This window comes from Triplophysa dalaica, chromosome 9 (genome assembly GCF_015846415.1).
Source record: "Triplophysa dalaica isolate WHDGS20190420 chromosome 9, ASM1584641v1, whole genome shotgun sequence".
Taxonomy (NCBI): Eukaryota; Metazoa; Chordata; class Actinopteri; order Cypriniformes; family Nemacheilidae; genus Triplophysa; species Triplophysa dalaica.
In genome coordinates, this window is record NC_079550.1 from 4,628,928 (window position 1) to 4,645,854 (window position 16,927).

The window sequence follows — 16,927 nt, forward strand, 5'->3', positions numbered from 1 at the left end:
AAGTTTGTGATGTTGATAATATGATTTGTAAAATGCTAAATAGCAACACGTTTGCTTGTGGTCTTTTGTGTGGCGTGTGAAAGTGAATAAAAGCCTTGTGTGTCTCCATTAAGCAGCAGAGCAGACTGTGAGTCACTCACACCAGTTTCGCCCAGATTCTCGGGGTGTTTGTGTGTATATTCAAGAGTAATTTAGAAAGCTGTCATGTCCTTCATGAAATGTTTCTGTATTTCAATGACAACAACTGTGTGTGTGTCTTTTTTTTGCAACTGTGTTGCTTGTTTATTTTGGTGGGTTACTTGACGTGTGTGTATTCTTGCATTTGACTGAGGGCTCAATTACACACTTCAGAGTCTGATTACTCGTCATTACGCCTTTAAAGAGATTGGGAGGGGTAACCATGGCAACTTGACCCCCAGAAGCAATTGAACAATTACTCTTGTACTTTCTAAGAAGCATTTAGGACGCTTTCCAGCTTTCAAATGTAATTTATCACAAGATGCGATCATGCTAATTCTATAATTAACATACAAACATTCCAGAAGGGGCTTGATGATTATTTGGAAGAAAAAGCAGGAAGTCAAACAAACAAATGTGACATCACATTGGACAGGTTTGGTTGTGAACTGAATGTGTAATGAGAGAAAAATATTTTGGCTTATTAAAGAGACAATTCACCCAGAAATGAAAATTTCATCATTTCTTTATCCTTGTGTCATGTCAAACCAGTGTGACAGTGTTACTTTCTTCTGCAGAACACAAAGATATTTTGAAGAACATCGGTAACCAAACAACACTGGACCCCATTGACTTCCATTATACAGTATGACGCAAATTTTTCAAAATATCTGCTTTTGTGTTTCATAGAGAAAAGAATCATAAACAGGTTTGTATTTTTGGGTGAACTATCCTGTTCGATTACTACATTCAAGAACATGTGACCTGCCCTAATGAAATGTAGCCACCATCCCAATTTTACAAAAATTACCCTGTAAATCGTCCTGATCTTTTCCAGCCTATCGCAAATTGAGCTTTTTAAAGCCATCTTTGAAGATAAATATGCTTTCATGATATTACATGACTTCTCTGTTTGCATTTTGGTGGAAAAGATTTAAAAGCGGCCGGGTTTAGCGTGAGCTTAATGTTTAGGGTATTGTTTATTTCATTTGGATGTTTGCTTATGAATATAGGGCCAGATTTGTTCTCTAATCCATCCTGTACTGATCCCAAACGCATCTATGGCCAGACGTGAGTGTGCGTTTAGGAGAAATGCAGGGCAAAATTCTGAGTTTAAGAAGAACCTGTTTGGGCTGAATTATGTGGTTTGCTTTAAAGACCACTTGCCAGGATTGGAAGCGAGTTTTCAGAGTTTGCTGGTGTCTATGCATTATTCTTACATATGCATTCGATAGGGGGGGGCACGGTGGCTTAGTGGTTAGCACGTTCGCCTCACACCTCCAGGGTTGGGGGTTCGATTACCGCTTCCGACTTGTGTGTGTGGAGTTTGCATGTTCTCCCCGTGCCTCGGGGGTTTCCTCCAGGTACTCCGGTTTCCTCCCCTGGTCCAAAGACATGCATGGTAGGTTGATTGGCCGTAGGGTGTGAGTGTGTGAGTGTGTGAGTGAATGAGTGAATGAGTGAGTGTGTGTGCCCTGCGATGGGTTGGCACTCCATCCAGGGTGTATCCTGCCTTGATGCCCGATGCACAGGCTCCCCGTGACCCGAGGTAGTTCGGATAAGCAGTAGAATGGATGGATGGATGGATGGATGTATTCGATAAAACCACTGCATGATGGTTAACAAGCTTCATTACCTAGACACAAAAACTAGCACTAACTCACCTGGACCAAACTGGACCCACCTGTTCTTTCCAGCAGGTTGAGGGGAGAAATGTGTGAGGGGGGAAACAGAAAGATTTATGCCCATCAGCGCTCTGGTAATCATCCCAAGAGGCTGCCGGAGTGGTTTTTGCCCTTTTAATGGTCGTTAATCCCACACGCAGTTGGCGGGCGCATTAATCCCGCGCGAAACCCAAAGCCACTCTGACTAAAAAGCCCCATCCTGTCAACCGACTACAGCTTTATTCACCCGTGCCAGCACAAGAGATTGGTGTCAATACCGCGATATCGACCGGCGGTTGTTTTTTGGTTATTTTTCTTGATTTCTCAGCTCGAGAGCCAGCGGGAAAATTAAGACCTGTTGTAGCGCGCCGATGTAACGGTTCTTGCGGTTGCCATGGCAAAAAGTGGACTAATCGTCGAAATGCGGCTCTCGACGGGATGGTTCAACAACGCCATAGCCGAAACAAGCCCCAGAAAATAAACGTCTTGACAAGGTGCGTAAGGAAACACATGGGAATTAATTTAAAGTTTTTTTGTATTTATATAGCTAACGTAAAACATGATAAGGATTATGTTTAACATAGGCTACATAAAATTGTGGTTTATTGGTGCCTTTGTGTTTCTCTTAATTTTGTAAATTAATTTGACATGAGCCGTGTGGTGTTTGTTCTCAAGTTTAGTCCCGAATTGAAAGGTAGGCTACCACGAGGTGGTGGGCTTCTTCAGGATTGTGCCTCTTTTAGGAAAAGAATGATTGGGGGCTGCTTTCCACCTGCTTGCATTTTAAAATGTAGGCTACATATTTTTGTTGCCTCGTATGATGCTTCAAAGCAAAACAAAAAAAAACCTGATATTGTTTTCGGTCTTTTAGTGCACGTACCCTTCGCCGTTACCTGCGCTATAGCCTGCAACAGAGGGAAACGTCTCAAACTCCGCTGTGCCCGTTCGCACGCAGATTCCTCTTACAAGATTCCCCAATAATTACAAAAACACCGGCAGAATGCGCGTTTTCTTTTTCGTTTAGAGAAGCACAGGCTTGCAGGTGACACCGCCGGTTGGATTCAGCCAGTCGCGGGGTTTACGGGGGGAGGGGTGAGCGAGTCGCGGACTGGCGCCGGGATGTGTACACGATCACGCATTGGCAGTGTCAGTGCGTGACAAGAAGACGAGCCGAGACAACACGAGAGTAGTTGCTCTCCGGTGCCCTGCTGATTACCGGGCTACCGACCCCCAAATCTCCAAAATTACACCTGTGGGAGGCACCGTGCGTGACCTTAAAGGAATCTGGCACGGGTAGCGGGCAGGTAAGAAAGACCGTCATTAGCGCTACAGAAAACCTGTGCGTAGATACGGGTAACAGTTTGGAGGTGTGGGAGCGATGTTGTTCTGGAATGAAGGACTGATGAGTTATTTGCTCTCTCTGCAGATTATCGACCGATAAAGGCTCCTCGTAACGAACGCAAGTACGCGAGCATCTCGTTTGCATGGGTACCAATTTGCCCACTTGAACTAACGGAAATGTTTTTGTGCGTATGTATTGTAAATGCACTGTTATAGCCTATAGGCAAAGCTTTACGACTTATTGGAAATTCTGTTCTTGCAATATGATTTGTATGTATGTACACACAGTGACTGTCATCCTCTTTGCATTAGTGTGAGAAGGTAAAGGATGCTGTTTATCATATATATCTCAGCACATAGTGGGTTTTTTTGCCACTGCAGTGTCGCGCGAATCGAACGGATGCGTTTCAGCACCGCGGACAGCGCACTCCGTTATCAACGGCAAGGTCGTTCACTCTCATCCCTCTCGTTCAATTTCCATTTATCTTCCAGGGTTCGAGTGGCGTATTCTCTATCAGCCTGACATTTAGATTAATTCAAGTGGGGTGATCATTAAATACCAGTCTGAATTCAACGTGTACTCTTATTTGCTTAATATTATGGGATTGGAGTTCTTCTCTATTGTTTTTGTTCTGTTAGAGCCATTCACCATGATGCATTAATTTAAACTCTTCCTTTGAGCTTTTGCTGCAGTGTTTTATTTAAAAGATATTTTTTTCATGATGACAATGTGTAAGTCCCTTATTAATGGACCTCATACAGCACATATGACAAGGAGCCAGTCTGCGGTTGGGTATTTGAGACTGTGCCTTAGATGCCGCTAAATGAGAGAATTTGATTTTCTCTTCAATTATAAGCTATTGCTCTGAGAGACTTAAATGAGCTGCTTGTGAGAACCGCACGATGGAAGTCTATTCATTTTGTGAGTGTTTAGAGACAGAGGCAATTTCTCTGTAAATTGTCACCTCATTTTGGTTTTCGTGTGCACTGGTGCCCAATAAGACTGGCAGGTTTTGTGACTGGCCTTTTTGGGCAAATTGTCCCTCTGTTTGTGGTTCTTGGCCATATGTTGACAGACATTTTCAGTGTTGCTTTGTCCATTGTTTTCTGACCCAATAAACAATGTTCCATTCAAGTTCACCTAACAATTGTGGTATTATTTACTCAACCTAATGTCATTCCCAACCCCTATAGGTTTCTTTCTACCAGAGCTAGAAACGGGGATTGGTAGGCAGAAGGTTTACTTCTCTGTACAACGACAGTAAATGGTGATCACGGGTTGTCAAGCTCCCAACATGGCCTAAATCAGCACCATAAAGTGTCACAACATATATGAATGTTTTTTGTTTAGCTGTCTGTGAACAAACCAAAATGTAAATCATTATTCGTTGTAAATCGTGGCACTTGCTCAGTTCTCGTGTGCTTATCAAATAATACATATTAATTGTTTTCTCATGATAGTGCACAAATTTGTGTATCGATATTTTAAATTAAAATGATCCAAAAATGTTTAAATTATTCATACGTATGTATGTAGAGATAAAAATGTCCAAGATTCTCTGTGTTGCTTGTGGATAATAATATTGCTGTGTACATCTTCTCTGTGATTCAAGGTTATGAGGCTGATCATCTCATGCCGTCCCCAGCTAGAAGTTGCCACGGCAACGACCCAGCATCCCGCTCGGGGTCATCGTAGAAGCTTTCGGACAAATGACAGCACAGTTGAGAGCTGCAGGAACCCCGGATTTCCTTTTTGTCTAGACGGATTTGGTGAGGAGGCACTGGAACCAACTGCCGTTGACTTGATCTGCTCGAAGCCACTGGACTAAAGACTAGACAAAACAGTAGAACCCCTTTTCATTGTCATTCTTCAAAATGGCCACATGGTGCCCACTCAGTGTCGCCGTGATCCTCTGTCGATTTGCATCGGTGGTGACGGCGGCCCAGTCCATAGAGCGGCGCGTCGTGGCCCACATTCCTGGCGACATCATCATCGGAGCCCTTTTCTCCGTGCACCACCAGCCGCCGGCCGACAAGGTGCACGAGCGTAAATGCGGGGCCGTCCGGGAGCAGTACGGCATCCAGCGCGTCGAGGCCATGATGCACACTCTGGACCGGATTAATGCTGACCCCAGAATCCTCCCTAACGTCACGCTAGGCTGCGAGATCCGAGACTCCTGCTGGCACTCCGCGGTCGCCCTTGAGCAAAGCATCGAGTTTATACGGGACTCCCTCGTCGCCGCTGATGATGCCGAGGAGGCAGGGGGAGGGGGCGGGACCAGGTGCGCCGACCCGGGAGCCACGCCCATGAAAGGGAAGAAGCCGATTGTGGGGTTGATTGGTCCGGGTTCAAGCTCTGTGGCCATTCAAGTGCAGAATTTGCTGCAGCTGTTTAACATTCCTCAGATCGCGTACTCCGCCACCAGCATGGACCTCAGTGATAAATCACTTTATAAATACTTCATGAGGGTCGTGCCTTCAGACGCCCAGCAGGCCAGAGCCATGGTGGACATAGTGAAGAGATACAACTGGACTTACGTGTCTGCAATCCACACTGAGGGTGAGTTAACGGCAATGTTTAACTGCATCATCTTTAACTACATCATATAAACATCTAGTTAGTAGATAAATGAAATGAATTTAGTAACTAAATCACTAGAGTAATTTAAATCAATAAGTTGTGAGTCATTCTAACCCGATTCATAATAAGAACCAGCTCAATTGATTTTGAATGGGTGTTGAAATTTAACTATGACTAAAGTTCTTGTGTGCACCCTTTAAAATAGAGATTTGCTGTTTATTCCATAAATTTGTATAATTTTTTATCTTCATGTTCAATTCCGACTGTATTTTTTCTGCCACCCTTGATTGACAACGCATAACCTGTACAAACACACACAAGCTTAGAGGTGTGATGAGCATGGTGTGTCTATCTTATAAATTCTGTCAGCCTGGCCTCTTTTAGAGTCAGATGGGAATTTTGTACAAATTCGTCTGTAAAGTGTGTGTGTATAAAGAGCGAAAACAACGAATGATAAAACATGGTCAGCCTCAAAGTGTGAAGAATTTTTTTATCTTTTTTTTTCACATCATAGGCCGTGTGTATTCCATCTCTCTTCTACTGAACATTACATTATGAAAATGACAATTTTTGTTGTTGTTTATTTAGTAACAACTGTTTTCATTTAAGTGTTTCGTTTATGTCACTGAAATCATATTTCTGTCAGGTGCACTACCGTCGAAAATGATTGACAATTAGCATACAATTTAGATCGGTAATATTGTTCTGTTCTTGGCAAAACTCCCTGCCCATCCATGCAGCCAGCATGAATATGAGCAGGGAGAGCGGCCATAACCCCCTTTAGGGTAGAATGAATAGAACAAGCAGATGTCATTAGTTCTCAATGACATTTAAGTGTAACTCAGAATTAAAATGTAGTTGAGACTTATGATACAGAATAACAGAAGTTGAGTCCCGATTGTAAATGTGATTTGGAGCTGGGGATGGAGGAGGGTAATTTGCTCCTGAGCAACGCGATAAGCTGCTATTAGATGAATTTAAAACAGAAGCTATTATTGCGTCATATTTCTATAGGTAGAGGAGGATCAGCTGATGCAAACTTGACTCCCGTGACCTGCCAGAACTAACATTATACGCTTGATAATTTAAATTGATACGTTGCGTTATTATTTTAGAGTAGGGTAATGATCCTTCTAGGGTTGCGCGGTAAACCGGTTCCGGAAATTTACCAATACACGCTAGATTTCAATTGGTTCAAATCAGAATTTTACTCGTTTCGGGTACTTGAAACACCTTGAAACACTGTTACAAAGTTTACCGCTATGCGGCAGTATGCCACAGAACTGACGCAGAACCGGCAACATGAATCGCTATACATGCACTTTTGCGACAATTTAAACAATTTTGCAGTAAAATATCCAAAAACCACTTAGCTAGTGTTATATATTTTGTACAGCTGAGTACTTACAATATCTCAAATGTTTCCAACTACTTGTAAATTGTGAGAAAATCGCCCTTCTAGACAGTGACACGTGGTTGTGCGGTCGCCTGTCAATGCCATCATATCCGCGTTACCCTTTGTGAGCGCCTTTACTGACGTAGAAACCGCATGACAACAGTGTCGTGGACAAGTGCAGAAGTAGCGTCTAGCAAGCCACTAACTTGTTTCAAGCAGTTACTCATTTATGTACCACAATAATTTGCAGTAATACAATAATATAAAACTTTACCATATCTGCTAACATGATTTCTTGTTCCCATCTGATTGATGGCCATCAGCGGTGGAGTCGAAGACAACAGATCCAATCATTCCACGCTCCTTCACAGCATCATCAAGTTACGGGATTGTTGTTGTTTTGATCGTGCACCTTCTAGATGCGGTTTTTAAAAACTGCACTTTTGAACTGAGACACTGTGTGTGATCTATTACAAATTAGCCTCTTTCTACTTTGCGGAGAGATCTTTAGATTGTTTTACAGTGTAATGTATAGTCTACGTGCTGTGATGCGTCTGTACATCCCCATTCAATGGCATGCATAGCATATATAACGTTATCTCTGTTCCAGGCATCTCAGTTAGCCTAATAATCATCAAGAAGTTTTCTTTCGCGCCTTATATATTTTCTTATACTGTCAAATACACACGCTGTCATGTCAAAAACTGAAAAGGTTCACATGAGCACAGTTCATTTTTTTTAAATGTATATGCATCAAAAAAGGAATTTGCCTTAAAGTGACAGTAACCTAATACGTCTGTGTCACATATTAAAGAGAAAATTTAACTTTTTTAGCTTTATTTAGAGTCATTCCATTTTTATTTTATACAGTGAAGACCGTGCAGTGTTTTAATTTTTATTGATGATTCATTTGTCATCTTGAATGCTGCTGTTAAATAGACCTACAGTACCTAAAACATTTAACTGTTGTTTAAAATATTTTTCATATTTTTGGGATTACGATGATAAGTCTATATATCCAAAGCATATTTCAGTAATACAGTGTAAAAGTGTAAAAATAAAATGGTGGTATATAAAACATAAAAATAATATGTAAAATAGGCATTAAAGCATTAACAACAGTTTCATATAGTCTTCTTAAGATTTTTTCAAATAATTTATTTTGAGGCTGGTTATTGATCACCTATGGTACCGATATTACCGGTATTAGATTCTAGTACCCTACAGAAGCCAAAATTTTGGTATCGAGCCAACACTAGATCCTTCTCTTCTAACACTTCACCCCTATGGCTTCTGTTCTTACTCAACATCTTTTTTATCCTCAGACACACACACACACAAACACACGCACACACACATAGAATGATGTATTTCAGTCCACCCACTCCACTCGCTCTTCTTTCATCCCACTCTATTCTACAGCTCCCGAAACCCCCACTCCACGTCTGATCTCAGACATTCACACAGAGGGTGTGTGTGTGTGTGTTTTACTGTCTTGACCCTAAAGCCAGAGACCTGGAATGTGTCCCAGACATAATTAAGATGGCAGACAGTGTAAAACACACACACACACACACACAAAGTACACAAGAAGAAACAGAAAGCAAATTTTTTACTTCAACATATCGGTTTATGAAGGGTGAAAACAAACCAAACACACTCACTGAGTGTGTCACACTGTAGTAGAAGTGTGTGTGTGTATTCATGGTGAATGTGAGAATGATCTAGATGTCTTTAGAATTTATAAAAGGCAATTGGAATCTGATGGCCAGTATTTGTGCGTGAATGCATGTAAAAATATAACTTTCATCTCATATCTCAAGACCCTCAGGTGTTTCTATATTTACATCAAATCCTTCAGACTCCTTTTCTTTCTCTCTCCTTCTTTTACCCATATGTTCTCTCATATCTCTATCTCTCTATCTCACAATTTTCTCTCAGTTATAAGCTGATGTGAAGTGATCGAAGGATGGAAGAGAGATTAGTTGTAAATAAATTGGGCGGAATTTAAAAGCAGAAAGAGTTGAGAAAGAGCGACCTGGAGAAGAGTGAGAGAAGGAGCGTGGAGAAGAAGCAAAACATAAGGATTAGGAAACGAATATCAGAAAAGAGCTGAAAGGGGGAAAATAGGAACAGAATTAATCCAGTTTGAGGCGCATGATAAAAATCGGTTATCAGACACGCAAATGTTTTCTCAAATATTTCGATTTAGATATAAGATAAGATTCAGGTATATACTTAGAAAGCATTTCCTACTTCACTGAATTTACAGCAATAAATTATGCTCGATCTGAGTCGGGGTTTGGAGTCCAAGTTAAATTATTTTCAATGAATCATTTTAAAAACATCTTCCAATTGAGTTCATTATTTCAAAACAGCACTGAATGAACATTTGACTCGCTCAATAAAGCCACAGTCAATACTTTAAGTCATACCTCTCTGACATGAACACACTTTCTTTCTTACGTTGAATGGATGATGTTGTGCGTGCATACATTCATTTATGGATTTCTTCTGTGCACAGATACGGACACATGTTAAAACACACCTGCAAGCACTTGCTTATGCAGCAGATATCGCAGGCCTTGTAGGCGAGACACGTCTCTTTGTGTCTTAGACTTGAGGGTGAATGAGAATATTTTGAATGATTATTAATGACAAACCGGCATGTTCTCCATGGCAACCTTTTCTACCTTCTTCCACTTGCTGTATGCGTTTCATTTGAATTGTAAACTCTGAGCTGTGTGGGTGGATGGAGAGAGAGAGAGAGAGAGAGAGAGAGAGAGAGAGAGAGAGACGAAGGAAAGTAAGTTTGGCATGGGTCTACTCTATCAGAGATGACATTGATGAGAACACAGCTGCTTTAACAAGACTCTGATTCACCTCTTAACAAGCCAGAGAAACCAGTACAACCTTTACTGAAAGACACACACAGTCTCACACAATCTGCTTTATATAGTCTGCTGGAAATAAAATAGGGCTTCATCTTATCCACTGAGATGTGATGAGACTGAATTGTGAAAGGTTTAGGAAAAATAGTACATCTAGAAAATAACACAAGGGACATATTTTAAAAAGTCAGCTTGCTGTTTATATCCCTAAAAAAGCAACATGAACCTTTTCAGAGTTATTTTTCCAGATGAGTTGTATTTTCGGAGCAAACAGAGTCAGTGATGATGTTCAGGCCTCTGGGGACGTGAGAGTGTTTCTGAACACAGCATCTCACACTCTCATCTACTGAAGGCTGTTAACTGTCATCCTAACACGACTGATGCACTGTGGCATTTACAGAAACATGTCTGCTGATCTCTCCTGCCACACGGTGAGTTTACCCCGCCGGGGTCAAGACCCATCCTTTCCCCTGGAAACTCATTTAGGCCTCATGTCATTTCTCTCGCTGGCTCTTTTGAGGTTAGTGCTAAAGGGTGCTGGGTCACTGTGTATGTTTTCAGGGCTTCTGGATCAGAACAGTCCAAACACGTTCTGTATGAGATTAAATGTTGATTTGAAATGGCATTTACATAGGGGATAGCAACCATAATAACTGAGAAACTTCTCAGTTCGTTCCTCGTCTTTTGAAAAGAATCAAGAGTCCCAGGCATTGTGTGAAAAAAAGTAGTTGCCTGCTACCCACCGAAGGCTTTGGCAAAAAAAGAAAATAATTTCAGAGACTGACATCTGAGAGATATTATGTTTAGATGAACGATTATGAAGACGAGTGTTTTTGCTTTGGAATAAAATGCACTGATGAATTGTGTGCAGTAAAAGCTGGATGGAAATTTGATTTTATTTCTATTTAAAATGCACTTCTATTCTTATAATGATATTATTCAACGTGTCATGTATAGCAATTACGTCTTTGCTTTCCCTGGCGTTGAGAAAAGTAAGATAGAACTGATACGAGAACCTACAGGTCCTGTTGTAGAGTTTCACTTGCAATTATGTACATTAGATTGAAACGTCTCGTCTGTGTTTAAATACTGTTATGGATGCAGTTGAGTCTTCACACCTGGCAGTTAGTGTCAGCACAATTGCAGCAGGCAGCCGTGGTCTCAATAGTTATTCACCCACTTAATAGGACAGAAAATCGTTTTGAACAAATATTTAGAAAAATGGGCTTTTACATGCCCGGGCTCTGAGCTTATCTGAATACATCATCTATAAAAAAACAAGTGAGACGAAAGCAGGAAGATAAGATCTTTAGAGTATCAAGAGACCATTACATTAAAACATGCTACAATGCAAAATACACCGCATTAGGAAATTAGATAACACGTTGTTCTGTTTACCCAAAAATATTTTATGCCAATGCTAGTTTTTGTCTGGTAGATGTTTTCATCCCAAGCAAATTACAAGTAATTTAAGGTTCAATATCTGTGGAGTAATGTGATGTTCATTGTTCGAGGACACAGTGTTGGGTCAGTCCCTGCAAGGCTTATACCGTACGGTTAGCTGGCCAGATTTTGAATCACTACTCACAACACACTCTTAAAAAATGGTGCTTCAAAAAGTTATTTGATGCCATAGAAGAACCTTTTGGATCCATGAACAGCATTTCTGTTTCACAAAAGGTTGTTTGTGGCAAAAAAATTTCTTTAGATTATAAAAAGTAAGAAAAAGATGGTTCTTTAAAGCGTACGTAACATGACATCATGAAAATGACGTTTCATACAGTCTGTTATATTGCCGTGTTTGAGAGTAAGCTGTCTGCCATGTTGTAAGTCCGAAGGTGAATAAACAACGAAGTTATTTGCTTGTAAAAATGAGAGTCGACTCTGAATCACACAAACGAGTCGTGGACGCATATCTACGTCACTATACATAAACGTGTTGCTGAGACTGCCGGGAAAACGTATGTCTCCTCCCCCAAACACTGTCGCTCGTTCGTGATGCATGTGTATCATGTCTAGAAGCTGTGTTCTACGGTGTGACACAGTCAGTCTTATTTCAACTACCAAAGGAAGAACGTCTGAGGGGAAAATGGTTACAATTCATTTTTCCAACGATACCAAAGGAGTATAACCACAGGGTTGTACCTGTAAGTGTGACTTTTGATATTTGTCTGAACTTCAAGAAATATTTTCGTACCTTATGTCTGTGTTTAGCTAATGCATATAACGCTAACATTAGCATGTAGCGTTATTTCTGGTGTGTTACAGTTTGTTTATCTTGCTATTTACTCGGCTGATTTAATTGTTCAATCCATGAATTCACATAGTATTTGTTTCAAGAACTAAGTCCAGTACTATCTGTATTGTAATAACATCTGAAGATACGAACACGGTACACTGTATGCTGTGTCAACTAGTCCATGTATAATACTGTTACAAGAGAATTGTAAATGTCCTTTTACTTACTGGGATCTGCAGAAGGATGAATTAATTCTCTAAATACTTTTTATAAATACGTTTATGAACTTAATAGAATGTTTTATGAAATAATTTTGTTGTTATGGCAACAAACGATAGAAAATATTTTTCATAACATAAATTGATTCATTATTATGTGTAAACAACCTTTGCTTCTGTCAAATATTTTCATCCTCGCTTTGTAGTTTGATGCATTTGCCGCACGTGCACCTATATAGATATATTTGGGTGAAACTACAATAATTTTTCATAACGTCGACTTTTTGAAATGCTCTATGTACCATGACAACACACAATTAGACGAAATAATAGTATTACTAACGTATTTTAAGAAAAATAATAATTTACTTCATTGATTAGCAAAACACAACATCCATGTTGTCACACTGAGAGTTTTTATGACAAGAGTTGTCACTTGACACTGACTATCATCCTGCTCCAGTCGTGGTGGAGTTTGTGGAGGATTAGCGTCGTCTTCCTCGTCAGACTCGGGCTCAAACTGGTACGGTAAAATCGCCACCATCTCTATCTACACATATATACAAAGAGATCCAAATACATGTAAACCGTAATCCTGTAATGATGGTAGGCGTTCACTTTGCGACAAATGATGAACGCGTTTGACCAATCACAACAGACTACACCATCTGACCAATCACATGACACAAGGTTACCGGGTAGGAGGGGCCTAGACGGGTGAATCGCGGAACGAATCGTTTTGAGAGTCAGTCAAGAAGTAGGGTACGAATAATTGCATATAATTACGAGATTAAAGTGTTTTTACACATTGTATGTAGATAAACTTGTTTTTGGACACTCCATTACCCAAAGTAGGGCCTTAAAAACATATGTTACCTACTCTTTAAAGAACTTATTTCAGAATGGTTCTTTGTGGAACCAAAAATGGTTCTTCTATGGCATCGCTGTGAAGAACCGGTCACACTTCAGTATAGGGAGTAATTCTCGCTATTAACAAGCCATTAACTACGACTTTCCCCCCAATTAACAAAAAAAAAACCCCAATAGGATTAGGGATGTAGAATATGGTCATGCAGAATATGTGCTTTATAAGTACTAATAAACAGCCAATATGGCAATAATAAGCATGCTAATAACAACTAGTTAATAGTGAGAATAGCCACCTTAACTGAAGTGTTTGTCATGATCATGACATACCCATGTATTTTGTGTGGAAAAAGGGCATGGCATTGTTTTGATTCTATAATGCCATGCTCTCTCTACGTGGTCGCATCTTTTAACCTCGCCCCCTTGTATCTCTGTAACCCCCTCCATTAGTGTTCATCCCTCTCACCTGTCCCATCAGCTTCCCACCAGTTCCCATTATGTCGAGTCTTGTCACCTGCCCATCACATTTACATTACATTTTACATTTATACATTTAGCAGATGCTTTTATCCAAAGCGACTTACAAAGAGTTTAGGAGCAATAAGCGATATTGCTCACCCTCTCTATGTCATTATCCCCAGTTAGTGTTTCCTTTATATGTCTCGGTTCCCTTTGTCCCTCGTCGTTGTATTGTTCCTTGTATGTTTACCTTGCCTTACTTTGCCCTTGTGTTCCAGACTCCTTGTTCCTATTGTTATGGATTTATGGCTCTAAAGCCCTTGTTTTGTTGAGGGAAGTTTTTGGTTTTTCTTATTATTAAGAGTCCCTCTTTCGTCCCATTGTGGGTTTTTGTTTTAAGTTTTGTTAAATAAAGTTTTTGTGCTTACCCTTTGATTGCCTGCGCCTGGGTTCTGCCTCAGCTTTCATGACAGTCTTACCAAACCTTTTAAGCACCTTTAATTTTAAGAGTGTAATTCAAGCTTTGTGTTATTTTTGTACTTTGTGATTTTAAACAATATGTTGCTGTGATTTAGATTTAATAGTTATTATGTTTTGTTCAATTCAGTTCAATTTTATTTATATGGCGCTTTTCACAATTTGGATTGTTCCAAAGCAGCTTTACAGGAGAAAAACTGAAAAACACAGATAATTTAATACACCGCAAAGTGCATGGTGTTTATAGAACAAGCTAGATCATTTTAGTAAATAATTAACTAATAAATCCCCCGGATAAATGATCTCCCGGTGAGCAAGCCAGCCAACAATGCCCTGTGGCAAGGAACACAAACTTCATTATAAATAAATAGAGAAAAAAAAAACTGGGAGAAACCAGTCTCAGCCGGAAGGCCCAGGTCTCCTCGGACATGTCTTAGCTGCACTCTGACTTTGATTAAAATTTACTGAGCAAAGGTTTATGAAGAATAGGTAGAGTTTATAAGTTGTGATTAAGGAAGTTTTATTTGTTGAAACTGTTTTATTCTAATTTGTCTTATTCTTATATATATTTTTTAATCGATATCAGGCAACAGAGGAATGTTATAAGCAGGGAAAATAATAATAGCATAATGTAACTGAGTACAGCTATAACTTCAAACTGCTGTCATGTCATGTAGGAACATTCTTCCTAGCTCAATCTGGTCAACCAGATATCTCACAACATTCAAAAAACTTCTTAAAACCCATCTCTTCTGTGAATGATTGAGAGACAAATGAAAATAAAATAAAAAATTACCCTCTTTCTCTCAACAGGTATTTTGTTGAAATCAGTTACTTTGTATTGGCACCTATTGCATCGTTGCTTGTGTATGACATATCGCTTATTGCTCCTTAAACTCTTTGTAAGTCGCTTTGGATAAAAGCGTCTGCTAAATGACAAAATGCAAATGTACCAGTGCCTGGGGGACCTGGGGAGCCGGATGCGATGTGGTATTACGTCTGTAATGTCCTTTCCAACCAAAACCATACACTAACTGTAATAAAAATCACAGTAATGCCTTGTTCATAAATATGAATTAAATGGAAAAGACAAAAACATAGATAGAACAACATATGCTGACCATTTGCTGTATGAAATGTTGGGCATTCATGATTAATCATGTGCATGCATATTACTATCAGACATAAACACGGATGGAGTACTTGTATTATGTCAGACAGGTATGTTAAGATCAGCAACCAGGTGTTATTACGTTGTGAGTAGCAATAGTATTGTCGCACTAAGGACATACGAAAGAACTCTGAACTCACCGAGAAAGACACTGCAATAACTTTCTTTCGATGTAATGAACAAGCTTTACAGAAATTATGTTGGTCACAAGTCTTCTGAACCGATGGGCGTGATGCGTTTTACCACTAACGTTTCGATACAACACCTGTGTTTGGACCAATGTAAAGTGTCAGGTTTAGCCGCGAACATGTAAACAACAGCCGTTAACATGCAAAACACATTATTTGAGAAAGGCGATTTAAAATCGATGTGTAATACTTACTTCTTTCGGAGATGAAGCTTGATCTCGAACAGCTGGTACTGATCCACTCTTGAGAATAATTTTTTGGGCGAAACCCATGCTATACTGACCCGCGTTGACTTGCCGCGCCCCTGGGAGCTGGAGGTACATTTCGCGGAAGACTGGCCGGAGCCAGGTCTTCCCTTGCGCAGGGCCACCAGGTACCGGAGCTTTGATTTTTCAATCTTTCCGGCTACCGGTTAACTCTAGCTCCAGACTTAGGGGTGGCATCGATTCAATTCAAGTTTATTTATATAGCGCTTTTCACAATGTGCATTGTTCCTAAGCAGCTTTACAGGGGCAAACAGGAAAAACAGAAAGGTAAAACACAGCACAGTGCATGGTGTTTATAGAACAAGCAAAATCATTCTAATAAATAATATATAATTAATAAATAAATAAATGCAGTCTCCCGGTGAACAAGCCAACACTGCCCTGCTGTGGCTTGGCAGTGTTCGAGTCCTGGCTCGTTCTGTAAGTCTTTCCAGACCGGAGATAGGGAACGGTGAATGTTGGTTTGTGGATCCGAAAAAAAGTGCTTATTCTCCGGACGCAGAGTTCTCGGCGTCCAGCCTGGGACTTTCGATAGTTTATGACTCCGGCCGCCAAGGTCGCAGTGGGACGAACCCGGGCAGGTCGTAGAGGGCTCCTCATGGCCTCCTTTTATGTTCCAATTTACATTCAACAACAGCACACATTTGTTGTTTCTTTGACATTTTTGTCGCTGGGTAGTGGCTACATCTGCTCTTGCCTGTAAATGGCGGACAGAATGTCTCTGGCGGATGGTGAAACTAGGCACTCATAAGGCAGAGCCTGTGGTTGGTCATGGGCAGGCGTAGATCAATGTAACATAAGATGGTTAGGTGACCTGTTTTGTGTAACTGTTGTGGTTTAAAGGAGATTACAAAAAGAAGAATAGATGGATTTGTATAATTACAGGGTAGATAAACATTTAAAAGTGCATTTTCTGGGATTGCGGCCCTTTAAATAATCATGCCTTTAATTCAGAGCAGAGAATTTACACGGGGGTGTTTGTGATGGCTTTC

At 40.3% G+C, this 16,927-nt stretch overlaps 1 protein-coding gene across 2 annotated transcripts in view; it reads left to right on the forward strand.

Moving 5' to 3' along the window:
* Window positions 1–2,925: 2,925 nt before the first annotated feature.
* Window positions 2,926–16,927, forward strand: part of grm5b (glutamate receptor, metabotropic 5b) — a 43,633-nt gene continuing 29,631 nt past the window's right edge. The window contains exons 1-3 of one of the 2 annotated variants that reach the window (XM_056756410.1): window positions 2,926–3,145; window positions 3,268–3,304; window positions 4,796–5,742. In XM_056756410.1, coding sequence (XP_056612388.1) covers window positions 5,058–5,742 — 685 coding nt within the window. In that variant the 5' untranslated portion in view covers window positions 2,926–3,145; window positions 3,268–3,304; window positions 4,796–5,057. The remainder of the gene's footprint in view (window positions 3,146–3,267; window positions 3,305–4,795; window positions 5,743–16,927) is intronic. The other variant, XM_056756409.1, reaches the window with a different exon arrangement.